The sequence below is a fragment of the Pistacia vera genome, unplaced genomic scaffold (assembly GCF_008641045.1).
Source record: "Pistacia vera cultivar Batoury unplaced genomic scaffold, PisVer_v2 Contig204, whole genome shotgun sequence".
NCBI classification, from domain to species: Eukaryota; Viridiplantae; Streptophyta; class Magnoliopsida; order Sapindales; family Anacardiaceae; genus Pistacia; species Pistacia vera.
Genome location: NW_022196007.1, coordinates 494,226 through 514,928, shown reverse-complemented (window position 1 = coordinate 514,928; position 20,703 = coordinate 494,226). Strand labels below are relative to the sequence as shown.

The following is a 20,703-nucleotide window of genomic DNA, read 5'->3' as shown; positions in this document are numbered from 1 at the left end:
AAGCGATATTTTGAAACTTTTTTGGGTGGAAAAGTAGTATTTTGAAACTTTTTGAGTGGAAAATTGTTAAGGCAAACCTTGGGGGGGAAAAGGTTGTTTTCTCTATTTCTAAATATTAAAAATAATTTATAAAAAAAGACATTCCATATTATTACTCTACGTGTCAAGAGTCGGGGCGCGTAGGGCGAAATTTCAGTGCCCCAGGCCCCCAACCTTCCGTTTCTCCTCACACTGCAAAAACCACCCTCTTCAAAACCTCTGCAAACTCTACTACCAACTTAGCAGCTCCTACTGTCGAAAATATTCTCTCTCTCTTTTTTTTTTCTTTTTTTTTTTTTTTACCGAAAATGTCCAGCTCTTTGGACCTGTCTCTGGATGAAATCATCCGTAAAAACAAGAGATCCGGAGGACACGAACGTAATTCCCGCGGAAAAGTTTCCGTTTCCGTTTCTGTCCTCGGCCCTAGCACTGGCCCGAACCGTCGAGCTCACCCTCGCAACTTGACTAGAACGATGCCGTATCCAGCAGCTCAAGTGAGGCTTCTGTTTCAACCAAGAGTTGACGTTTAACTGCTGTGTGAAATTTATGGCTGTTTTTTCTTCTTGGTCACCGTGTTTGTTTGCTTCTCTAAAGCGAAACTGAAAAACAGATCAAATAAAGAAAAAACCGGTTTTCTTTTTTCGTTAGCCAAACACGGTCGTTAAGATTTGGTTTGTTTTCTTTTCCATGACTTTCTATACCACCAAACACGTCTATATTTATTTTTCCCCATTTTATCCACATATTTTCACTGTTTTTGATGGAGTTCTTTTAAGCTACTCAAAAGTGCTTTTTACTTGTGGGTTTTTTATTTTATTTTAATCCGTATATAAATCTCGTTTCTCTGACGTGTTTTTATGACATTCAAAATAATATTTGATAAAAGTTTACTGTGAAGTGATTTATATATGTAGCTCTTTCATAAAACGAACTAATGTCTAAATGCCTATGGGCTGTATTGAAATGCGTTTTTGTTTTGTTTGTTATTCTGAATACAATGAAGCAAATGCAAGCAATGACGGTGCAGAAGCAAATGATGCCAGGTGGAGTGATTAACATAGAAACAGGGACGAAACTTTATTATCAAACTTACACTATGGTGTTACTAATGATGATATTCTGGTGGGTATCAAAATATTGGGTTATATTATGGTATTTTTATTGTCATATTATTATTAATCTATATGCTCTTTTGTGTAACTTTTTGTTTCTTCACTTGTGCGTGTTTTTAATTGTTATACTGTGATGCATTTCTGCCTTGTGTTGTTAGTTTAAATTACAGTGGAAATGGCAACTTTGACGTACCTAGAAAATGTTTTGGTAGAAAATATTCAGTATTGGAAATAATTTATGTAGAAGCATTTAAAAGGTCATTTATTGATCATCCATCTACATTTAAAAGCATTTAATGCTTTTGTATAGAAGTCTCTGTTGAAAATAAATTTGTTGGAACTATTTTAAATTTTTTGTTGTACATAATTTCTCATGGCTGCCCCTTTAATATGATCACCTCATCATGTTTCATACCCAGGAAGTGAGTTTAAGAGCAGCATTGCATCTTCTGTGATTATCCATCTACATGTAATGATTTCATTTTGTTATTTTGTTACAATTTTCATGGCAATAGTTGAAGTCATGTGATTTGCAAGAGTAAACCACCGTGGATACATGATTAACTTGTGTTCTGCTATTTGCAGTTACTCTTCTCTGAAGTTGGTGAGTTGAAAAAGCATTCAATCCATTATGACAAGAGTGGAAGATCAAAGGTACATTCTCAGTTTTAGGTTCTAGCCTCTTTGAAATTTCATGTCTCTGGCATCGCTTTGAATTGGTGCTTCTTTTAGGGAACCGCGGAAGTTGTGTATTGTCGCCAGGCAGATGCTCTAGCAGCTATCAAAAGGTACAACAACAATTTCCTTGACGGGAAGCCAATCAAAATTGAGCTTATGGGAGTTCATATGGTTGCTTCTGATCCTGTGGTTCCAACTAATCCTCGCATTTTGGAAAATCTTAATCGTGGCTTTATAAGGTATAAAATATTAATGGTGTCTTCTGGATTCATCTAGTGATTGGATGATAACTATTTTCCAATCACCATCGTATTTATTTTGAGTGTGTAGTATATGCTATGATTTGTTTTTTCTTTTTCATTTAAAATTTTCATAGCTGCTTTGTCTGTGTCTTTGAATGTTGCATTTTAAAACCTCTGCAGAATAGCAAAAGGTTAACTATAATTACGCAAGTAAATTTGCAAGATATACCTATGTTGGCATGCCTACATTGATGCATGAGTAGCCAACCAATGTTGCAATTTTGATCCATAAGGTGTTTAGGATTACATAGTGCAGAGCTTCCAATAACCTGATGGAAAGAGGAAAAGAATATGAATGTTAGAAAGAGCTCTATCACGTTCCTTGGTAAAGCTGGGGTCGTACTGGATGAGAATTATAACTGTTTTTTTTTTTTTAAAAAAGAGAGAAATGTTATTTATATTGTGTTTTATACACCTTATCTAGGGAACATTTGTTTTGCTCGGTTTCTAAGCTTATGTCCTTCATCTGGTATCATTCACTTTTATAACCATACTTACCAGTTTTATAATCGTTTTATGGACAATGGTCAAACAGTGTTGGTGGGAAGGAAAGGGTATATGGTGCTTATGGTACTGGCGGAGGTCGAGGACCTGCTGCTAGCCGTGGTGGACAAGGGAATAACCATGGTAAGATGGTAACTAAAGAAGATCTTGATGCTGAGTTGGACAAATACCACTTAGAAGCTATGAGAGTAAAGTGATGTCACTTGTTCTTGCAAATTTGTCAGCGTAATTAGTTTTATCAATGTATACGGGGCTATATGTTTAGACAAGGCGAATACAGAGGAGTAAGCCTCCTGGTTATTTGCTATAATCTTAGCAGCACACTTTTTAGAGTGGACACGTAATCGACATAGTATAACTCTACATTTGGGCTGCTGATTTTCCCCTTTAGATAGTTTTTGCATGTATAATTTTGGCCGAGCTATTGATGAATTCCTTAGTTCTGGCATTTTGTTTAACAATCTGGATTCTCTCTCTCTCTCTCTCTCTCTACATATATATATATATATGATCCGAAAAGCAATGTTTTAGTAACCAACCCAGGTTGAAACCTAGCAAAGTGGTCGGATCCCAGGTTGACCGGTGGGTCAAACCGATGTTCAAATGTTTGAAATTCAACAAAGATACCCTTGAAACTTACATAGAAGTCCTTACAAGTTTGAAATCTTGTAAAAACACCTTAAACACCACGTTGTTGTGGACAACCCAAGCCAAATAGAGTCGATTTTTGGTGACGACAACATTCCCCATCACCATGAAAACACTCTTCTCAGCCTCCTGACCAAAAAGCATCTCATCCCTCCCCCGTTTGCTTCGCCAATCGTCGAAAACAGATCATTGTTTTGGTCGATTGATTTTTGCCTTTTTTGGTCGATTCACTTATCAGAAATCACTCCCTTCATCGCCATCAGAAATCACTCCCTTCATCGCCTTTGGATTCATCGACACTTCCTCTCTAAAAACCCCAACATAATTGCCATCGTATGTTCGCCGAGTTCCATAATTCTAAGGTTTAAGGTGAATAGTTGAAAGTAATACCCCGCTTGACAAAGGCCCTAGGTCTCACTTGAATCAGTTCAACCAACCGAATCGGGTCGGGTATCAAAACACAGTCGAAAAGTATATAGTATCTTTAGAGTTGCTACAGTTTGTACCTTGAGGGTTAGGGGATAAAAAGTTCGCTGTAGCTGTAAGGTGTGGAGGTAGAATAAAATTTAAAACATGTTTTGAGCGAGTTGATTCCTTTATTAAAACTAATGAGGGCATTTACAGTTAAATCTTAAAAGGGAGACACGAACTGTTCTTGAATGAAATATTCGTCTCCTGTAGTCTTAAGTTGCAAAAAGTATATATACGTCCTGCTACCAGCACCTGTTTAAAACTTTAAGGTTCAAATAGATGTACATGGACATTGTGGAATCAGTATGGCCACAAATTAATCCTGCGAGCGTAATTTATTAAATCGAACAAATTGAAATTAGGCGTAAAAGCGCACCCACCCATAAAGATCAAGAATTTTATGTCAGAAAACGCGAGATCCATCTGTATCAGCGAACGTTATATGTGCTGATCCTCATAATGCCGAAATAAACCTTCCCATACTAGATACAAAAAATTAAAAGAGAAAAAAAATGTGTTCTCCACTCATTGAAAGAATAATATTACACTAATAACCACTTCTCACAAGTTTTCTCTAACAATTCTAACGTAACAAATCGTAATTAGTCAGTTCGCAATTGATTAATAGGACCTATACAAGACCCATGTAAAACCTATTGTAAACTGATTAATTACGAATTACCACATCAGAATTATAAAATAAAATTTGTGAGAGAAAGTTGTTAGTGTAATATAACCGGCTGTATATAAAGAAGATATTTCGTCAGCAATTTACAACGGAAGAGAAGACAGGTAAAATTACGTTTACACATTTACAAGGAGAAAAAAATAATGAACATAAAGACCAAAAAAACACATACCAGGCACACTTTGAGGATGCCACTAAAATCAGACACCCCCGCTTGCTTGCCCTAACGATGAAGTCCTATCCGCTAAACATACGTAATCCTCAGTCTGTTTTCATCACAAACATGAAACTGAACAGCCTTTGAGTACACAAAAATCTCGAGGTTTTTTTATTATTGAAGGATGGCCATGACAAAAAAGAGCCAGCATTAACGTCCCTCAAAAATTACAGAACTAATAGAAGGTTAAGAGCAAATCTGATTCTGTACAGGTTAAGGGTTTTCCGTGGTTGCCCAAAATGTCTTCTGTCAATGTAATGCACACCTGATTACTGCTTCCACACGAAGGACAAAAAATTTAAAAAAAAAAAAAAAAATATTAGTAAAACGAAAGCATAGCATGAATTGTTTTTCACTAGCAGGTCCTTATAACAAAATGGTGAAAAAACAATTGTATTTCTTAAATTTTAATGAGATTTATTTATGGCCGTAAGGTGTAAGAAGGATTTTAGAGCATAACTTTAGACCTTGGCACGGATAATATTTGACCATTCAAAATGTTTTACAAGCATTAAACACATACATCTTTAAATATTCACCCACAAACTAATAAAGGCAGTGACTTGGTACTAACAAGAAAATATGTTAACAATAAGATGTCACAAGCACAGATAGATAGATGTCTAGCCCAAGAAGAAAAAGAAACAATTACCTTAAGATACATGAATTGCCTTGATCTGCAATGTATAGCATGACGATCGAAGCTAACCAATTACTCCAAAAAGTTCGGAGATGTCTACTACACTGGCTAACCTTTAAATAACAAGCCTTCAACCTGAAAGCTTCAGATGAAAAGCCAAACTTGATATCTTTTAACAAATAAAAGAGTACTGCAATGATCTACTTCAATGTAAAGAGGATGAGGGAAGCAAACATCTATCTGATCGCTTCCATTATCCTGCTGGAACTATAGAGAGGCACTGACAGCTGATTTGCTGCACCTATGGCACAGAGAATTTTTGCTAGCATCACCCATATATGCACCTCATCTTACAACCTTGGCTTCTTTGGGAGATGGGGATCTGAACCACACACTTTTTGGACTTCAATTCAGTATTTTTCCTTCAAGAATCAGATTCCACACTGTCTAATTAAGCATGCTTGCAAACTTAAGCAGATTCCACCAAGGTTTTATCAAAATTTGGCCAAATGTTGCCAGCCACGGGATAGGTCACAACTGTTGGAGTGATAGACTCTGAATTACCCATTGCAGTGTTTCCACATCAAGAACAAAGTACTTACAAAATTGAAAATCAGATTGCAACCGAGCTCAGATATCATTTGACAGGTGAAGTATGCCACGCATCTGAAGATACGGATTCTCTAACAGTTTTTCATTGTTGCTCTGTTAAAAAGCACAAAGTAATCACATGTTAGTGACATGTAATTCTGTTATCACATCTGTGATGGATAAACTTGGGAACTTCATTAGATAAAACAAATTCAAACTGATGTTCCTGTACTTTATGCATGGGCACTTCGTACAGTGTTCTCTTAGAAATCTTAATGGTGTAATAGTAGCCAACCATATGGCAACATAATACACTTAATTAGAGAAACACTAGTAAAGATGCTGACCATTATTGACTATTTCTTAACACGTGAGCTCAAAGAAATTGAACCACAACCATATGGCAATATAGATGTTCATAATACACCTAAGTAGAAAAACACTAATATAGATGCTGACCATTACTGACTATTTCTTAACATGTGAGCTCAAAGAAAGTGAACCACAACCACCTGAAATCTCCCTAAACCATGCAATCTCTGTAAAATGGCGGATCCAGAGCCTCAAACTTTTTTCAAACTCATATTGCACATGCAGGATTTATACAAGTATGACAAAATATACGCACAGACATGCATTCATCTCTGTAAGATGTTAGAAAATGCATTCATTTCTCAGCGTTCCATCATTACAATTTCGTAAACTTGCACAACCCAGTAAATAAGGGCGTACCTGCTGAGCCTTAAAGACGAGATTCTGCAGCATGTGCTGGTACTTCTCAGGTTTCTCTGTCATCATTCTCTGCAACATTCAACGCTTGAATGAGGTAAGCAAGTGATTGAAATTGGAACCATGTTAAAAATAATAATTGGATGAGGGAAAATTGGAAAGCATTCTTGCCTTCAATAGAAAAGCTGAAGAATAATATGCCACCCTCGAATCAGTATCATCTAAAAGTTCCCTGCCAAAGCAGAAAGTGTACAGATGTTTGACATGTTTGCACATAATCACAAGGCAAATTCATTATTAGGAAGCAAACAACCATAAGCTCACCTAAAAAATTCTTCTCCACCAACTTCTTGAAAAGCAGCAGGATCTGCAGTGCATTTACCAATTAGAAGCAACAGAAGGGTAGCCCGAATATCTGACGTGGCACCAGGAAGGTTCCCTCTTCCTTTGCTTCCAACGGCGACACCCAATGCAATATTATCTGTTGCTGCACCAGCAAGTTGAATCAATGGCCAATAAAACAAAGCAGCAGGTACACGTGCAACTAATTGCATAGGAACAACTGCTTGTCCCTGAAGCAGCTGTGCCGCCATTGACGCTGTTTCAAAAATTGGACGGTTCATATTATAACCGGATCTGATCTCAGTTTCCTTGAGGAATTCATCCCAGCGGCCACTCTCTTTTTGAGAGAGACGCTCAGCAGCATCATTTTTTTTATTCTCATCTACAGCGCCAAGAACTTTACTCTGATGCATTCCATCTCCAAATGCCTTTGCAGCTGCAGGGAAAACTTTGAGGCACAATTGAGAGAACAGAATGTCACACATCTGTTTAGAAACAGCAAAAAGATACTAGTAAGGTTGGTGGTTATCCAATAGATCATAAGTTTAACGCAAAAAAGGATGGGGACATATGGTACCATTCAGTCTGTAAACCTTTCTACAAACCCTTTTGGGGAGTAAATGTGTGAGATTAAACATGACTACACTATTTAGAGTGTCCTCCAAATAGTATATTCTACCCATGAAATTATAATAAATGGTTGCATCATGATCTGGAAATAATAATTGATGTCCTTTAAATGGTTAATCAGTTGTCTGAGAACATACCTTCAAGATGTTGATGCGGTCTGTTTCATTAATTTGAGCAACCAAAGACAAAGCACTACTCATGATATCAATCACAGCATTTGCTTTTTCAAGTCGGCTATCTTCGTGTTCATTAGCAACATCACTCATTGGATGTTGCTCCTTCTCATCCAACAAAAACTTACATCGCATAAGAAGTCTTTCTAGAATATTTAGGAAGCCCCATCTGATTAGATTGTTTCTTGACTTCAGGAGCCCACACATAAGCCAAATGGACAAAGGCACATCTGAAGCAACAGAGGAATCATGACAACCAGCATGGGCAATTTTACGTTGCAAGTTTTTAATATTTGACCATACACTTGCCCCCCGTTCCTCACTAATTTCTGCAATAAGCAAATCACCTAACCATATATGCCCATTCTGACGATAAGCAATTCTTTCTGAATGAAGAAGAGAATGTAAAGTGGCCCATGAGAGCTTTACTTTCATGAAAACACCATTTCTCACATCCTCGAAGCTTTCCATAAACTTGAAAGTTTTAGTTATCTGTTGCAGATGGGAAAACTCTTTATCTAAATGAGTAAATGAACTAATTATTATATCAAATTTCTCTGCCACATTCTCCAACAGCTGCAAAGATAAAAAAAGAAAATCAGAATACAGCAGTACTGACTTGAAATTAATGTGTATATAAAGCTCAATTGGCAACCAAATGCTAAATCCAAAAATGAATTTAATAAATTGAAGTACATTAAAAAAAATCATGTACGCCAAACAAAAATCAAAACAGAAACTGAAAAAAGTAGATGTCCTTAACGGGTTATATGTGTTTTTTGTGTAAAAAGCAAATGCACATATTTCCTCCCAAGTCAATACTAAAAACACCACACAGATGCACATGTTCTCACATTCCCAAACACAATTCCAAGACATTACCATATTAAGTCTCTCACTGTTAGGATATCTAGACAATGCAACCGCAATAGATCTTCTCAAAAGCCCCCCAATGCCTTCTACCCCAAGTTTAACAGAGATATAAAAAGCTTCAGGTGCATCTGCAAGACCAAGCAGGGAAGCAACGGGTTGAATCTCATCATCAGTATATTCGGAAACTCCAGCAGCTATACACGTGTTATTTATTTGATACAACACATAGTCAAAAAGCACCACATATAGATTCCGCCTTTCTTCCCTTGAGTTAGCCAGCGCATACTGCAATGACAAGGAGCAAGAAGAAAAGATATTGTTAATACAGCTAGGCTTTTAATTGAACTTAGAGATGAATCTTGGTAATAAAAATATAACGAACATTACAACTTTGAAAATGGATGTGTCATCATAAAATTCAATAAAGAGTAACATGTTGAATATGTTTTAATGTACTTAAGATATATATACAAACTAGAGAAAGGTTCAATAGTTTACAATGCACAATAAACCACCGCACCAAACATTCAAAACAATCTATCAAATTAACCATAATTCCCCAACAGAGACTGAAGTCCACGAAAGGTTTGCTGAAATTTTACAACAGAATGAAGGAATTTAGTCCTCAAAGTTCTATGACTCCAACAAAATACGAAGTCCTTTTGCTTTTGCTTTGGCATCATATATATGTATTAAACCTTATTTCTTTATAAGCATTTATTCAAGCTATCAAGATTTTCTTTCTCTTCAATGCTGATACTATAACAAATAATTTTCATACTCCAAGAAAATATACTCAATTCCACCAATCTGGTCAAGCCATTTCCTTACAAGGTTACCGTATTGAACCCTTATTTCTTTATATGCATTTATTCAAGCTATTAAGATTCTCTCAATCCTTAATTCTGATGCTATAATATAATTTGCATACCTCCAAGAAAATAAACTCAATTCCACCAATCAGGTCAAGCTGGTCTACAAGAAAACTTGGAGTACTTGAGCCACCCTTAGCAGGTCCATCAGGAACATTGTACAGCATGTTTGTTAATAAACAAATAAGTTTGCAATGAACTACTTCTGCCCAAGAATTCTTCCTGCAAGTCTCTAGAAGTGCCTTAATAACCTGAGGATAGACATAGTGGAAAATATATCAATTCCCTAACTAATAAATATAATTGTCATCAAGAATTAAATATTGACAACTAGATCAAATCTCATCAATTAAAAAAATTCACCACACAGAGCTATGTAGTAGAAGTTGCATTCCATGATAACTTAATAAAAAAGTGAGTCCAAGAAGGAAAATCAACTCACCCTTATGTCAAGACCGTTTAATCGATTTCTCCAAATTTTGCCCCTGTCACAGACAAAATAAAGCAAACAGCTTAGAGCAGATGCCCAGACAGATTCTTCCTTCTCTTCAATCTGCAGAGAACATTGAAGGCATGAGATTATTGAGAGCAACAAATACAGTGCAATACCAACAAGGGGGTTAATGAAGGCAAAACCATAGTGGGAAGGTCTTGCAGTATAAATTAATTGATTATATATGTATGTTTTCCAGATCCTATAACCATATGTACATGCCACCAACTCATATATTTGTTTCTAGTTTAAGTTCATTCCTGGTGCTGGAACAGAATTCTACATCTTGTTGCCCTTATGAGTTCTGATTTCAACTCCTAGATAGTTTTGCAAATAATTCACTGTAAACAAACATCCATTTGCAAGTTGCTATTTCCAATTAATTAATTTATCAAAATCACCATTTCTGAGTAACAACTGTGTCCAATAACTACAAATTGAAATTCTTAAGTACCAGAAGCAGAAAAGCACATTGTCTGAAGCCAATTTCAAAATCTTAAAGGATCAAATAATCATGTGATCAGTGCTTCCATCAGTAGAAAGCAACTCTAAAAACCACCCCTCAGACCCACTCCTTGGAAGCCATTAGTGCAACTGTGCCATGAAGCCATTAGTGCAACTGTGCCATGAAGCCATTGGCAACTTGCTGCTCCTTTAAAACCTTTAAAGCATAATTCTAACAATTTATGAAGCTTCTCACAACGAAAGCAATAGGTACCAAGGTGTTTCCCAATAAACGTAGTTCCAATGTCAACTAGAAAGGTCATAACATGTTGCATAACTAGATAGAAAATGATGTAAAGACATTGTACACTTAAATATTATTAGTTCCTTCAATCATTTAAAAAATTCCCCATGGTTTAAGAACAAAAATAAGGAAAAGAAAATTATATCAACACCATTGAAATTTACTTGAATAATGAATGCTAACTGAAAAGGCAAATGTTGATAGATAAGTTGTACCTGAACAAGAAGGAGGAGTATCTCATATAAAATGTTCAAAATCCAAGACTCAAAATTATCAATAGCTGATGAACTGGACTTTTTAATAGAATCGGTTTTTCTCTTCCCTTGTGACATAAGCTGGTCTTCATTCTCAAAAAAAGAGTCTTCAGAATACTCGTCTTCAATTGTAGAAGTATCATCAGTCATCATTGGCTCCAACAAGTGAGCATGGACCCCAAGGTTCAGAACTAAATCAAAAGCACGAACTCTACAAGCTGTTCTTGGAGAACTAAGCATTTCCTGAAAAATAATCCCTAAGAATAAGAAGCTTTCACCAGGTTCTCATCATGAAAAATCAATATCTAACTGATACAGCACCTGAAGCATTGACAGAGTGAGAGGAGCCGCAGTCCCAGAACCCAAAACATACCTATACAACAGCAAATTTACTGATCTTATACGTACAAGAAATTATATGCCAGTAATAAGAAATTGAATTACAAGTAGATAGTTAAAGTTCAGGTTCATTCAACCTCGGACATGTGAAACCCTATTTTCTTTTCCTTGGCAAGCAGAACCAGTAACCAAATTATCATACAAGTTAGAAAAAGGATTAGGTTCTTGGCCCTTTATTCTGTAGCTTTCGAGGTCCACAAACCCATTGAACCCAAAAAAAAAAAAAAATGTTCATTGTCTTGAATATCGACTTTAGTTATTTACAGAAATACAGCACATTAGCATTATCTAATAATCCTTATCTCCAGAATATCAACTAATTTTAAGGATGAAAAGTGGTAGATACCCATTTTAAGATAAATCAGAAATATCCACCACATTTTGAAGTAGTTTAATATTCAATTGGGACACTAGGTAAAAAACAGTGTTATCCAAAGTCTAAAGTATCCAATATGCTCTTGCTCGAACAGAACATCATAAAAGACCATTCAACGGAACTCTTTCACAAGAAACCAGCCATTTCAAGTCAGATGAATCTCAATTCAGCATATGGATGATGTTCACAATAAAGTTTGTACATATATTACCGGATGTGTATGAAATCAGTATATCAAGTCAACCCAGACACAATCATGAGTGTGCATATTTTTATTGGTGTTTGTGAAGCGAGAGAGAGAAGACATGAAGCATACAACACAAAACAATGTACCAATATAATACTAGCAAAAATAGCATTGAAACATACATGTCGATAACAAGTTTAATAAGCACGCTAACAGCCACATCTATCAACGGCTTTCCTCTGTTGTTGCTTAATCTAGATGATACTGTCATGGAATTAGCATTTGGTGAAGATGTCTCAGAGCAAACTGCAGCAATAACTTCACACACCTCGGCAGGATTCAATCGCAAAGGTTGTTGTTCACTGATTCACATAAAATAATTTGATGAAATAAGATAGTATGCAAATTAAAGAATTAAACTTCCATTTCATAAAGCAGTAGAACTAATTAGAAATTTGAACTCGTGACAAGCCATTAGAACTACACTAACTCATCAGAGACTATGGGAATATAATGACAGTTCATATTTAATACTCTTCCACCCACATGAAAAGTGGAACTTAGGTCTTAGAGTTGATGCAAAAACTAAAAACAGATTTAAATTCGTAAGGGAGGAGGGGAAAGATATAATACAGAGCTGCTGTTGTCGTCAAATTGTCAAATTGAACATTAAAAATATAAAGGCCATTATTTCACAAAAAAAAAAAAGATCATAGTTCAGCCACAAGTTCAAAAGATTTATACATCTATCGAACACAAGAAATACTAATAAAGGAAGAAAGAAAGGTCCTTGAAGACATAGGGAAAAGAAATAAAAAATATGTCTGTAATATCAACCACGTAGTCATGTCACTGAAACATAAAGCAAAACCAATTCCAGTGACCAATAAGTCAAAATTTAAGCACAACATATGTATACCTGGTAGCCATACATAACATATAAAGAATTTTGGGGCAAGAATTGGATCTCTTGTTGAGTACCTGTAGTGACGATATTGAAAAAGTGGACGAGCACGTGGACGGAATGTGTTCACAGGAGAATCCTCCCTGCAAAACAGGAAGTACAATGCTCAGTAATCCATTCAGCTTATTGTAGACAAAGTTGGTTTTCAACTATGCAAAATTAAGTTCTCCATAAATTTTGCGACATCTGAAAATCATTTGAAACAAGACTCCACCGAGTAGCTTCACTTCCAAAAATATAGCAAAACAGTGATTTGAGAGAGAAGCACATGCCAAATCTGGCGAGGTCCGGCTTTAGTCCGCTTAGATGCCGTTATTGCTCTCAAGTGAGACAGAGCAGAAGCTGAATTTGTTACAGTTGTTACTGAAGAAGGTTGCAGCAGTTGGTCAAGATAAGGCATGTCTCTGGTACCAAAATATTTCCAAGGTTGGCCCTTCATTTTAGCTTCCATGTCTCCTACAAGGAGAGCAGCAGCACCTACTTCTACGAAAGTATGTGTACTCATTTCTTGAAGAGTTATGGCACGATCACTATATTGAATAAAAAAAATATATGTCAAGCAACAAAGTTATTATTTGAAGAAAAATATAACAGAAGGAAAAATCTATAGCAAAAAAAAAAAAAGGAAGAAAGAAAGAAAAGAAATAAACACGCAAACTCAAGATACGTGAAAAAATCAACTACCTTTCTGTTGACATAGATGATGACTGATGTTCTTCTAGCCAGCGCCATTTTAGAACATCACTTGCAATATATTCAAGATCTTCCATTCCATCAACTTCTTCAATATTGGATAGATTGGAAACAGATAAAGTTGTCGAATCTTTGTTCTCCGAAGATTCTACAACATTTGCAGGGCTTATTTGGGAATTGAAGGATCTACTCAACAGTGACGACAATGTTGGAAGGGATTGTCTTGATGCAGGGGGAGCTCCAGCAAAAGCAGCTGGTTGGAATGACCGCTTTGGAATATGTTGAACCACTAGGGAACGGACATAATTCAAAGATTTTACCAGTGCTCCAGAAGCAAAACTAGAAACAGGCAACGAAGGAGAAGCATTTGCAGATACTGTTGATGCACCAGATTGTTGGGTTAAAGATCGTGACCATGGAGACACTCTTCGATTTGGATTAATATCACACTCGGCAATTGTGTTCAAACAAAAGCGATCTATCTGCAACAAAGTCTCCTCACCAGGCTTATATCTGCAGCAGTAGAATGATGTAACTCCAGAAATTAAGAGAAATAAACTCATAAAGATGGCTAATTTATTGACAGAAATTCTATGATGGAAAATTCCATCAGGCTATCATAAATTCTAGAGACCTCACAAACCTAGAATTTTTTATTGTATTGAACCGATGAGGAATCACAAACCTCAAATTTCTTTAAGACAAAATCTTCTTCTATAACACAGGTCAAAATGGCTAAATGAGTAACCAATAAGGAGACAATTCATGGATTAAATCAATGTTTTCTCCCTATATGCCAAAATATTGAGAAGCTAGGTTGAATAGGCCGTCATCTGACTGTAATCTAAATGAAGGATTTCATGGTGGAACAACAAATGGAAACCAAAACACAACTTGAAAAGCAGACACTAGTACCAACCAAAATTACATGGTCTTTGTCTTCCCTAATTACAAACAAAGTTGAATGCGAAAATACTCCTAAGTTTTGGAGCAGTAACACATAAGGATCTACTTGCCCTATTTTAGACCAAAATCCAAATAAATCCAAAGAATATTGACCTGGAAATAACTCTACAGAAGCAAGAATATAACTCTGTCCCACAAGACAACCCTACTATTCTATGGAAGCTATTATAATAATGATCCAGAAGATCATGGACCGGAAGATGTCAATAGCAGGTTCAAACTTTGAGCAAAACAGCAAAAAGTTGGAAGGCTGTTATATACAATGCTAGAATGTCAACTGTAGTTCACAAATCAAATGAGTTTACCATTTGATACTCGGACAATCACAATCAACAAAAGCTAATAAAGAAAACATGTTTATGCTCGGAATAACGAACCTTAGAAGGTATCGTTTCAAAAGTGCCACACACCTTGCAACTACTGCTGGGCTGTTACAAATTGAAGTGCAATTATCAGGAAAAGAGTTACCACAAACATAACTGTTCAAAATATACTTACAGAGATAACTAGCAGACAATTCATTGCATACTATGTATCACAAACTCAAAACATAATAGCAATATCTTTTACTCTCTTTTTTCTCCATCACAAGCTTTTTACCAGCTAGACCATTTTTTTTCAAAATGGAAGGGGCCAGTCCATCAAAGGCTACACTGATTTTTATTAATATCATTTTCCATCAAAGATTACAAGAAATGGTAAGTATTAAACTAAAAATCCTAGTGTCCTATAGCAACACAAACAAATTGGAAAGTGTTAAAAATATAAGAAAACAATACTAACACCACGATAATCACAACATTACCACCATCAATAATAATTGTATGTACAGTTACCTCCGCTCCCTCTCTGCAATTGTATGCTCTATAATCACACAGTAAGCCATGTCAGTTGTTCCAGGGGTTGCCAAATAGTCCTGTCATTAAGGTTCAAACATGAGATTTTCTTTCCCATCAACTATGTTCTAACGATATAAATGCAAATTCAGCAATAGAACGATAACTCAAGGAATTACTAGGCCATTAGTAACAACACAAAAGGAATAGATTATTATTATTATTATTTTAATATTAAACTTTAGCATTGCTTGAATATTCCTTTATCTTTTCTCCTTGTTTCCAATATTTTAATAAAGGGCAAGTGTACGTTTATACAATAATGCATCAACTTAGACACCAACCATGATATTAATAGTTACAACTTGAGAAGGAAAATAAACATTCAGCACATACAAAAGACTCTCAGCCAGTGTATGCCAAATCAATTAATTTGACCTCTAATAATGAGTCACTACATGGGCAAAAGAAACTATAAAGATACTTGCTGTATGTACTCGAGTTCTATAGGAGTGGTTGACCAGATGATGTGGCAATTTAACATAAGTGTCATGTGACAGCATACTGCACATGCCAACTTCAATTGCCAAATTTAAATGGTAAACTTAAGAATGCAAGAGAAGATATAGTTCTATGTTAAATTCTTCCCTTAAACCAGAAAAAGAAAAAACAATAGATACAAGAACTAATTATGCTTAGACTTACATGAGGTATAATCATTCAAATAATTAATCAGCATTAGGCAAACAAAGAAAAAAACACATCAAGTTCATGGAAAAGTCTAACGTGAGACTGCATAATCGTCTATATGCCACCCCAATAAAACTCCACCACATACGTGTTCAGTTTTTCCCCTACCTAACAGCTAGCATAATAGTAGTTTTTCAAAGTGAGTGAAAATATTGTGAGATTTTATTGGATTGGTGGATCACGGAAGGCTTTCTTTACATTCAAAACTAGCTAGTAACTAACGAAGAATCCCAACCTCAAACGTTGGAACAGGAATTACATAATGTATCACAAATCTCACTAAAAAGAGCACAGAACAGTATTGGATTGAAGATGTTCAACAAAATTATGGAATATATGCATTTGTTATCTTTTTCAACTACATAATCGTTAGTTTTTAAAATGAGAAATGTGGTAGAGTTTTATTCAACAAACATAGAACATAGTATTCTATTCCTAAACCTCATTTCCATGTTAATTTTCTAATAAATTGATTAACTAAACCAAATTAAGCCAAAACTGCACCATCACTTTAGCTCATTCAGCTCAGTTATTCACAATTTGAATTAAAAAAAAAAAAAAAAAAATAAATCGCTCCTTTCTTCAAATTCAAATCCAAACCACGAGATCCAAACAAAATTGACCAAAACGCTCACCCGAAGAGTCCTGGACGCCTCAAAAACGACACCAGAGGGACTGCCAGGGTGGAGCAAGGTAGGCGCGGCGGCTGTAGACGAGGAGGACAAACAATCAGCGACGGCGCGGCGCAGAGGCTCGGGCGGCTTCTTCATTGATGAAGATCTCAATCTGGAGACCCCACCAAAGCCACCACCGAATCCGAGTTGCTGTAGCCGGTTGCTCCCCGGGCTCCGCCCCGGACTGTAATTAGAGGACATGAGTAAGTGAAGTGAGCGCAACGAATTTCTGTGCAACTGCAAGTGAGATTATAATTATTGTTGTTATGATTATTAGGTTTGAGTGAGTGAGTGTTGAACTTGAGGTTATGGTGTGTGTTCTGGTAATCTACATTTGGAGAAGGAATATAATGAAATTATGAAATTGAAAAGAGGGAGAGAGGAGATTGTGATGTGGAATTGGGAATTTTTCTTTGCTGATTGTTCTTGAATTACGGTAATATATGCGGACTTTTATGAGGGTATAATTAGCTGGCACCCGCTAAATCTTGTCACTTTCACTGAGGAAATTATAAGTGTGACAGTGCAACTGTGCAAGTATCAACTATCAAAGAAATTTCTCTCTTTATTATTTTATACAGTAAATTTTCATAAAAACCCCTCTTTTCTTATAATATTAAATTTGTCCTTAACGGGGTACATTTATTATTTTGAGTAAATTTCTGGGATGATTTGTAATTTATCTTTTCATATAATAGTTCATGAAATTTTTAGACTTCGATATTTTAGATAATATATTTTTAAAAAAAAGCTGTAAAACATTCACGACAACAATATTAAGAATTAAGCTTCATTTGCAATAATTATTGTCACACCTTATTTGCTCTAATTGCTCACAGCCAAACATGAACATAATAAAACAATATTGATCCTCTCGATTTGACCCAACATGATCCGACCCGACCGTCCGTCCCAAGTGTCCCAACTCCCAATACAAGCCAAACGGTTTCTTAAGCTCAGCCTCAGCCTGGTCAGATAACGACAATCACATCACGATTAGCCGGCCTTCTCTTTGAAACGTTTTGTTCGTTTGATCAAAGTGTGTTCTGGTTTGATAAATTTTAATCAACTTTCTTTTTTAACGAGAAAAAGAGAAAATGTGTACGCTAGAGAAGCGAGGAAGTGTCTACATTCTAACTCTAGCCGGCCCAGGCGAGCACCGGCTCAGCCCCGCAATGATCGATTCGATTCAATCCACTGTGCGTCGAATCAAACTGGACCCCACCACCTCGTCATCGGCTCTCATCACTACCGCCCAAGGCAAGTTCTTCTCCAACGGTTACGATCTCGCGTGGGCCCAATCAATCCAATCGAATTTCCAGCTCATGTCGTTGAAGCTCCGTTCTCTCATCTCCGATTTGATTTCGCTTCCAATGCCGACGATAGCCGCCATCTCGGGACACGCGTCAGCCGCCGGCTTGATTTTGGCTTTGAGTCACGACTACGTTTTGATGAGAAAAGATCGAGGATTTTTGTACATGAGTGAGCTCGATATTGGGCTAAAGATTCCAGCTTGGTTTATGGCAATTATTAAGAGTAAGGTCGGTAAGCCGATGGCTCGACCCGAAATGGTGTTGAGAACGGCTAAGTTGACGGCTACGGAGGCGGTGGAGAAAGGAATTATCGACGCGGCATATGACAGCGCAGAGGAGACGGTCAGGGCTGCGGTTGACTTGGGGGAGGAGTTAGTTAATAAGAAGTGGAATGGACACGTGTACGCCCAGAATCGGGTGGTGATGTTAAGAGAGGTTTTGGATGAAATGGCGACGGATGAGACAGTGGATGGGTTCACAAGCACCGGATCCAAACTCTAGTACGTAAATCAATTCAACCTTTGATGAACACAATTTCGTACTTTTCATAAATTATTATCAAAATTTTCGTGATCAAATTTTAACGCTACGACTTAACACGTTGACATATTTAAAGACACGTAGAAGTTAGAACTTCCAATCTCATCAAACACAAATAAATATTAATAGTTTATTAATTGTCAATTTGAATGGTGTCAAGAACAAAATCAATGTAAAACTGTTGCGGATTATTTAGCATACCAAATTATACTGACGATTGCTTTAGACATGGATGTAGAATGGTACGTGGAGACTTTCCATTTTTCTTGCAAAAATATATCCAAAGTTAAATTGGAGAATAAATGTTTAATTGTTTAGTCATTTTATAGAAGAGAAAACAACATATTCCACCCGAGGTTTAGTGAAATCCCAAGATAACACCATTGGATGCATTTATTCCAAATTCTCACCTTTAAAGTAACGTTGTTTTTTTTATTTTAACAGATTTTTAACTTGTCACTGTAGCGTGATGCACGTTAGTACGCTAAGATAGACTTTTGTTATCAAAAAATAGCTCACGTTAACAACATCCAAGCCAACGATTTTAAGCTTTTGTGTGCTGATTTCGAAGTTCAAAATCACTTCCTATGTCATCTTTAGACTCCCACAACTTCTTCTACAAAATTCATACTTTTACTCACCAACCTAACTTACCATTTTCGACTACCTATAATAATAACTAACGATATTAGTTTAAGAATGAGAATGAGAATAAATATAATCAGAGGTATCACCTTGAGATTTCGCACCTTTGTGCGGGAATATATTGTTTACTATTTTATATAATTATCAAGCTTTGGGTTAATAACAATATCTCCTTATGAATAAGTAAACAACAAAAGTTTTTTAGAGTTATAATAATAAAAAATATATCTTTTTTTTTTTTTGTGTTAAAATATACTATAAAAAATAATTATTTATTAATCATAAGTTTAATAAATATTAAGTAATTATTAATAATAAGAAAATGCATTTGTTTCAGTATTTTTGCACTGTCATATCCCTATTCTACCCAAAATACACATTTGTTTCTCTATTATGAAAATCCTATTTTATTTTATTCAATTATTTTTAAAGCACCTAGGTTTGTTAATTTAACTAAACACCCCCTAAAAAAAAGTTTAGAAATTAACAAAAACACCCCCCACCCACATTTGCTAGATTTTGGCCACCACCACCAAAAGATGGTCGGAATCTGATATAATGGCGTACTACCGACTGGATCTGACTGGTAGTGCGCCGATCTAGCATTTTCTGACCAAATCCACCGTGGTTCTGACAGGAAAATGGTAGATCTATGGCCAAAGATATGGTTGTTAACAGTTAGATCTTTGGTCATAGCTAGTCGTCAATGATGGTCATATTTTTTACAGTCGTTGATGAGCAAACGCGACTAGATCTAGCATTTTCTGGGTAGATTCACGGTAAATTTAGCTGAAAAATGTCATATCGGCGCACAACTGGCCAGATTCAGCCAGTCGTGCGTCGATACGACGACTCCGGGCACCCTCTGACGGTGGTGGTCGGGTGTCGATATTTAATGGGTAGGTAAGAATGTTTTTGTTAATTTTTAATGTTTTATTACAGGGGTGTTTAGTAAGTTAACAAACCTAGCGGGTATTTTTGTTAATTTTTAAATCATACCTCGTAATAACCACTTAACTTTTACTTTTTCAAAAATTATATCCAAAATAATAAAACAAACACACCCATTTTTTAATTTTCATGAAGGATTTTATTATTTTATTAAATCTAAAGGGTCAAGTAGAACTAGGGGTGCAGTTGAACCGAGTAGCTCGTGAGCTACTGGGGATCGACTAGTGATGAACTTAGGCTCGACTCGTCAAAGATCGAGTAATTTACAAGTTCGAGCTCATCTTCAAGCTCTTGAAAAACGTCTAGCTTTTCGGGCTCGATTCAAACTACTCACGAAGTTCGGAGAAACTCGAGCTACACGCTTTTCCCCAAAGGCATCATTCTGTTACGGTTGACGGAGTGAGG

General features: G+C 36.1%; 2 protein-coding genes and 1 pseudogene across 2 annotated transcripts; 2 read left to right on the top strand and 1 right to left on the bottom strand.

Moving 5' to 3' along the window:
• Positions 1-347: 347 nt before the first annotated feature.
• LOC116128884 lies at positions 348-3,074 on the top strand (annotated as a pseudogene).
• A 1,425-nt stretch (positions 3,075-4,499) lies between these two features.
• Positions 4,500-17,305, bottom strand: LOC116128797. Its single transcript, XM_031414552.1, has 18 exons — positions 16,811-17,305; positions 15,426-15,505; positions 14,967-15,017; positions 13,615-14,136; positions 13,203-13,460; positions 12,948-13,013; positions 12,149-12,328; positions 11,326-11,377; positions 10,966-11,247; positions 9,952-10,062; positions 9,569-9,760; positions 8,647-8,922; positions 7,729-8,340; positions 6,944-7,446; positions 6,791-6,851; positions 6,623-6,691; positions 5,312-6,004; positions 4,500-4,931 (listed from the first exon to the last, which is right to left on the bottom strand). Exons 1-17 carry the CDS (start codon positions 17,048-17,050, stop codon positions 5,930-5,932), a joined length of 3,630 nt encoding a protein of 1,209 aa, XP_031270412.1. The 5' UTR covers positions 17,051-17,305; the 3' UTR covers positions 4,500-4,931; positions 5,312-5,929.
• A 635-nt stretch (positions 17,306-17,940) lies between these two features.
• LOC116128862 (enoyl-CoA delta isomerase 1, peroxisomal-like) lies at positions 17,941-18,663 on the top strand. Its single transcript, XM_031414633.1, has one exon. It carries the CDS (start codon positions 17,947-17,949, stop codon positions 18,661-18,663), a length of 717 nt encoding a protein of 238 aa, XP_031270493.1. The 5' UTR covers positions 17,941-17,946.
• Positions 18,664-20,703: the final 2,040 nt, after the last annotated feature.